The sequence below is a fragment of the Lipotes vexillifer genome, unplaced genomic scaffold (assembly GCF_000442215.2).
Source record: "Lipotes vexillifer unplaced genomic scaffold, Lipotes_vexillifer_v1.1 scaffold802, whole genome shotgun sequence".
Classification (NCBI taxonomy): domain Eukaryota; kingdom Metazoa; phylum Chordata; class Mammalia; order Artiodactyla; family Lipotidae; genus Lipotes; species Lipotes vexillifer.
In genome coordinates, this window is record NW_006790237.1 from 1,370,064 (window position 1) to 1,376,074 (window position 6,011).

Consider the following 6,011-nt stretch of genomic DNA (forward strand, 5'->3'; position numbering starts at 1 on the left):
TGCCGCTGATGACACGCCTTGGGGATGGTGACAGATGACTGGATATTTACATGTACTGGAAGATATGACCCAGCTATAATGCGTTTCCCCACCTGCTCCTCTCCTGCCATCAGCACCAGAGGAACCCACGTTGTGAACACGTGTATGTGTGTTTGTACGTGTATGCACACCTCGGCAGTGCATTTAGGTTTGCTTGCTTCTGAGTTTCAGACAAATGGCATCCCACTTGATCTGGAACCTGCTCTTTTCCCAACCTTCTTCTAAGTTATCCACATTAACAGCAGCTTTTTTATTCCACTATAAACTTTATTTTATTTAGAAAAGCAACAGACAGCCACAGGTATTTCAGGGAGTGCAGCAGTGTAGAGACCAATACAAAAGACACCTGGGATACAGCTGGCTGGCTTCTGCCTTCTGCACACCGTGGGTCTATCTCACTGCAACTGACTAGGTTTGCTTTGGCTTTGGGAGGTTCAGAATCAAGTCTGTGGCCACCTCTGGCACCCTGGCCACTTAACAGGCATTCTGTGGAATAATGTTTTATGCTGGTTTCATCTCTACTGTTCACCTGTTTGACAAGTGTGACAGGAATTGTGCTGAGGACACAAGGGGAACAAGAAACAGTCCGTGCCCCCAGGGGCTCACAACCTAATGGCGAGGCAGAGGAGTAAACAGTCGGCACAATATAGTGTGACGAGTGTAACCAAAGATGTGAGCTCGCAAGCTCAGTGTGGTGTGGGACCCACAGGATGCAGGACGGCCACCTGACCCAGCTTCAGGGTGGCTGAGAGGGCTTCCCCGAGGAGAAGACTGAGATAAAGAGACAAGGACGAGGAGGTGTGTCAGCCAGGCAAGGTGAGACCTCTTTTCTCAACACCTCATTCAAGTCCCTCATCTGACCTCTCTCTCCTCCTTTGAAATTCTATGTCCCACTGTCCGTTCCATTCACAAGTCACTTCTCTATACTGGTTACACTTATACCAGGCTGCTGGCTCCTTGAGGATGGAGATTCTTCAGCCATAGTCTGTTCTCCCTGCACCTATGACTGTGTGTTGGACAGAGTGGCTGCGTGGCACCCCGGCTGGGAGACAAGTGGTTCTCAGGCAGCTCAGTGCTTCTCCAGCTCTTGGAGGTGGGTGGTTGTAGTAGATGAAGAGAGTCTAGGACACACAGATGATACACACAGAAACCACACCTGCGAGGCTGCTGCCTGGACCGGAGCGCTGAGAATCCTTTCTATTCGCTAAGGTGGAAAGTCTAACCACAGAACAGTTCTCTCAACAGCACGACTGTTTGAAAGAAAGAAAGAAAGAAACGTATTTCACTGCAACCCCAAACGGGACAGTAACTGCATGTCCCCAGCCCCGCTGTGCACCCTCGGGGCAGCGGCTCAGTCGAAGGTGATGCGGAAGCTGCGCTCCTGCTCCTTGCGGCGGCCCTCGCACACCTTGGTCACCTCCTCCACCTTCCTCTGCAGCAGGGCCGAGTTCTGGTCGATCCACTGCAGCGAGTCCATGTGCGCGTTGAGGATCTTGCAGATCTGCTGCAGAGGGTCGCTGGTGTCGGCGGGGCCCCCTGACGTGTTCAGATGCTCGATGATGTCCTTGAGGTCCTGGGCCATGCGCTTCAGCTGTGCGTCGATATTCTCGGCCAGCTTGTAGGTCTTCTCTCGCTCCTCGTCGGCATGCTGCAGGTACACCGTCCCGCTCTGCTCCTTGACCGACTCCTCCAGCGGGCTCAGCAGGTCTTCCAGTTCCTTCTGCTGAGACAGGATGAAGTCGAGCTCCTGGTCCAGCCTCTTCTGGTCCAGCTTCACCTTCTCGACCTCGCGGTGGAGGGTGGTGATCTTCTCCCCGTTCTCGATCAGCGTGCGGTCCCAGGCGTTGACCTGCGTGGCCTGCTGTAAGAAGTGCCGTTCCTGGTCCTCCAGCTCCAGGCTCCACTTGTTGATCAGACTCTCCAGCTGGGCGTAGGTCATCGTGGGGCTGGCGGACACCCCGGTGGCTGCACTGGGGCCGGCTGGGGCGGTCCCGGAGGCCGCTGTGGTGCTGGGGATCCCAGCTGGAGTCAGTGGTTTTATATTCAAGGAGAAGCCGGTGGTGGCAGTGGTGGCGGTGGTGGTTGTCGCCGTGGAGGTGGTGGAAGCTGCTCCAGGGGCCTTCAGGCTGAAGCCCAACGTCCCCACTCCGGGCGTCCCTGCCGTGGTGGCTGGGGCACAAAGGGAGAGCCCGGTGGCAGCAGACGAGGCTGGAGCGGTTGCCAGCGAGGCAAAGAGCGAGGGCCCAGCACTGGCGGTAGTGGCGGTGGGTGCGGAAGCAGCTGGCTGTGTGGCCCCTGCTCCAGTGGCCGCTGGCGTGGCCGGCGTGAAGGGCAGCCCGGTGAGGGCCGTGGGCTGGGCTGAACTCCCCATGGAGCCAATGTTGAAGCCGGAGGTCCCAGTCTGGGATGTGCCTCCACCCGTGAACGAGAAGCCCCCAGGTGTGGTGGACGGAGCAGCAGACGTGTTGGTAGAGCCAAACACAAAGCCGGTGGGCGCCGTGCCCTGGGCTGATGTGACGGCGCTCGAGATGGCATTGGTGAGGGTGCTGCCGCCGAGCCCAAAGCCGCTGGGCTGTGTCGTGGCTGGGGTGGCAGCTGTGCCGCTCAAGTTTAGCTTTGGGCTGTTGATCCCTAAGGAAAATCCGGTTGCTCCTGCTGTGGGAGTTGTGGTTCCAAAACTGAATCCTGGGGTCTGTGTCGCTGGAGCCTGGGTGGTGAGTGAGAACAGGCTGGTGGAAGGGGTGCTCGCTGCTGGCTGGGAGGGAGTCCCAAAATTAAATCCGCCAGTGCCAGACGTGGAGAAAGAAAACCCCGTAGCAGGCGTGGTTGTTGCTGTCTTTGCAGCGCCAAAGGTGAACCCACCTGTGGGGGCCCCAGTGCCTCCAAAATTAAACCCGCTCATGGCTCCAGACTCTGGTGGCAGCAGCTACTCCGGCTCCCAAAGCAAATCCACCGGTGTCTGCAACCTTGGAAAGATTTTTTAAAGCAGAGGAAGTGACATGATTAGATGACAGTTTTGGAAAGGAACCTCAGCGGTATGACGGAGCCGTCTGCAGGGTGGCAGGACTCGATAATTCTGATTAAGCAGCCACCCATCCTCTTCTCAATGTGTAGCCTAACCAGGCCCTGCTAAACTAGGAAAGAAGGATCGGGATGCACAGCCCGTCCCGGGGGTCAGGCACTAGGAGCTGGAGGTGCTTGGGCCGCTCATGGCCACAGCCAGCACCAGCGGGAGCCCTGCTGCCAAGGAAGGGAAGGCCAAAGAGTGGGCGCCTGAACCGACCTCAGCCCCTGAGGAGGAAGTCGGATTCGAGGTGCTTCTGGTGAGCGGGGCTAGAGGCACACAAGTGCCTTTGGGACCTGCTCCGCAGGCCTCCCTGCTGACTGCAAGTGGGTGGGGGTAGGCTGATTAGGCACAGTGCCACCCCCCACGTGCCCTTCTGGACCTCACAGAGAGATGGGCCCTGGGAAGCTGAGCCGTACGCCAGGGCCTTGGGTGCCAAAGGCCCCCCCTGCGCACACCCCACACCATTTAGGAGGATGCAGGGCATGCTGGCGCAGTCCCTCGCTCTCCTTCTAACTCAGGGGTGGGCATGAGACCCGAGTGCTCAATCAGTGCGCTTGGCGTCCCTGGCCACAGAGACTGGTTCAAGGGGACATGGAGACACGAGTCGGCCAAGAGATCTCCCCTGGGTTTCTCTCCAGGTGCTACAGAGGGGCCTCCTCCACCTGCAGGTGCAGGGCACAGAGGATGAGCACCGGGAGGTGATGAGCTGCCACCAGAGAGAGCACAGGAGGGAGGGAGGGGAGAGGGCGCGAGACCCAGAAAATCCAGTCCTGCTCAGCAGGCCCCACTCTGTCTTCCTCAGAAGTGCCATGAGCCAGCACGCCCTGTTCAGTTTAAGCTCACTGAGTTCCGTAATTTCTAACTGAAAAAGCTCTGAGCAGAGCCATCTGTTAGCTGGAAAGTCAAAGGTGACTTGGAGAGGAAAAGGTCAGTGGGCCTGAGTGATCACACACTGAGCACCAACCATCAGGCAGGCTGCTCAGGGACACGATCTCTCACTACTGTCTGGCAGGAGGGGTATGTCCCCACGTCCAAGATGAGGAAACTGGGCTCAGAGGGCTGCGGTGACCAATCAGGAGCTGACCGCAGGCCATGGGCCTGATCCACGAAGCTCCTCACCCAGCGCGGGCACCAGATGACAGGGCGTTTCCCTGCACCGAATTAGGGGATCAATTAGGTATCAGATATAAGGGAAGATCTGCATTATACCCACGGCCACGGCCTCTATATTAAAGAAATGCAGGAAATGACAACAAAGGGAAGCAGAATGCAAATTTACTAGTGCAGTATGATCTTAGCTGTGGAAAAACAGAACTACTCTGAACAAAGAGGGTTGGACAGAAATACACCGACATGTGACTGGGGGCTGTCTTTGGCTGGTGGGAGTACAGGTGGATGGTCTCCTTGCTAATTTGCAGTAGCTTCCAAATGTTCATTCCATCTGTATAATAGACACATAATTGATAAGCTTGGTTTTTGAAAGAGACCTTCATATTACAGGGTGTAAGTATACTCGGAAGAACCAGCAAACCTGTGTAGCCAGACTCTAGAATCACAGTTCGAGCGGGACAGATAGGGTGATTGAATTAAACAAACCTCCCCTAGGCTGGTGCTCAATCACACCTCGTCTTGCCCCAAAGGTGACTTGGGTGTGGGGAGGGGATGGACACCACAGGCTGGGCTGAAAGAAGCAGGGGAGCCGGAATGTGTAAATAACACCATGCCAGGTCAGGACCAAAGATGTGGTCCTCTAAAGACACCCATGTCAGACTTCCCTGGTGGCACAGTAGTTAAGAATCCGCCTGCCAATGCAGGGAACACGGGTTCGAGCCCTGGTCTGGGAAGATCCCACATGCTGCAGAGCAACTAAGCCCGTGCGCCACAACTACTGAGCCTGCACTCTAGAGTCCACGAGCCACAACTACTGAACCCATGTGCCACAATTACTGAAGCTCATGCATCTAGAGAAGCCACCGCAATGAGAAGCCCGCGCACCACAACGAAGAGTAGCCCCCGCTTGCCGCAACTAGAGAAAGCCTGTGCGCAGCAACAAAGACCCAACGCGGCCAAAAACAAACAAACAAACAAATAAATTTATATATATATATATATATATATGTATGTATATAAAATGAAGACACCCATGTCCTACTCCCTGCAACCCGGGAATATACTACCATATGCGGCAGAAGGAATTTTCAGATGTGATTAAATTAAGGATCTTGAAACGGGGAGATAATCCTGGGTTAAACAGTGGGCCCTAAATGTCACTGTGAGTGTCCTTATAAAATTGAGGCAGAAAGAGATTTGACTAGAGAAGAGACCATCTGAAGGTGGAAGCAGAGACTGGAGTAATGCATTTTTAACTTGGAGATAGAGGAAGGTGCCATAAGCCAAGGAATGCAGGTGGCCTTTAGAAGCTGGAAAAGGCAAGGAAAAGGAATCTCCCCTGGAGTCTCCAGTAGGAACCAGCTCTCCTTGATTTCAGCCCAGTAAGAATGATTTTGGACTCTGATGTCTGTAAATACAGAGAATAAATGTGCATTGTTTTAAGCTGCTAATAAGTTTGTGATAATTTGTGTGAACAGCCATGTAAGACACGAATACAGTTGGGGAGTAGAAAGTGTCTGATGGATATGAAGGGGGACCCCGTGACTCCCCAGGGCTCCCTGAGACTCAGCTCCCTCATCAGGAAAGTGGGAGTGGCCCCTACGACACTGAAGTATGGCCGAGTCGGGAGGGAGGTGGGTATGGTGTTAATGACCTCGGTCGCTGTACACAGGCACACACTGCACCGTCACTCTGGGGCGAGCCTCTGGAAGCTGGTGAGGAAGGGAGGGAGGCCGGGGGTGGGTGTGAATCCAGCTGTGAAGTGCTTAGGAAAAAGATCTGGAGGTTGTGGCTG

The 6,011-nt window shown here is 54.9% G+C and overlaps 1 protein-coding gene across 1 annotated transcript; it reads right to left on the reverse strand.

Moving 5' to 3' along the window:
• Positions 1 to 1,390: 1,390 nt before the first annotated feature.
• Positions 1,391 to 2,941, reverse strand: NUP62 (nucleoporin 62). The gene has a single exon (XM_007463394.1). The coding sequence runs from the start codon at positions 2,939 to 2,941 to the stop codon at positions 1,391 to 1,393; it is 1,551 nt and encodes a 516-aa protein (XP_007463456.1).
• Positions 2,942 to 6,011: the final 3,070 nt, after the last annotated feature.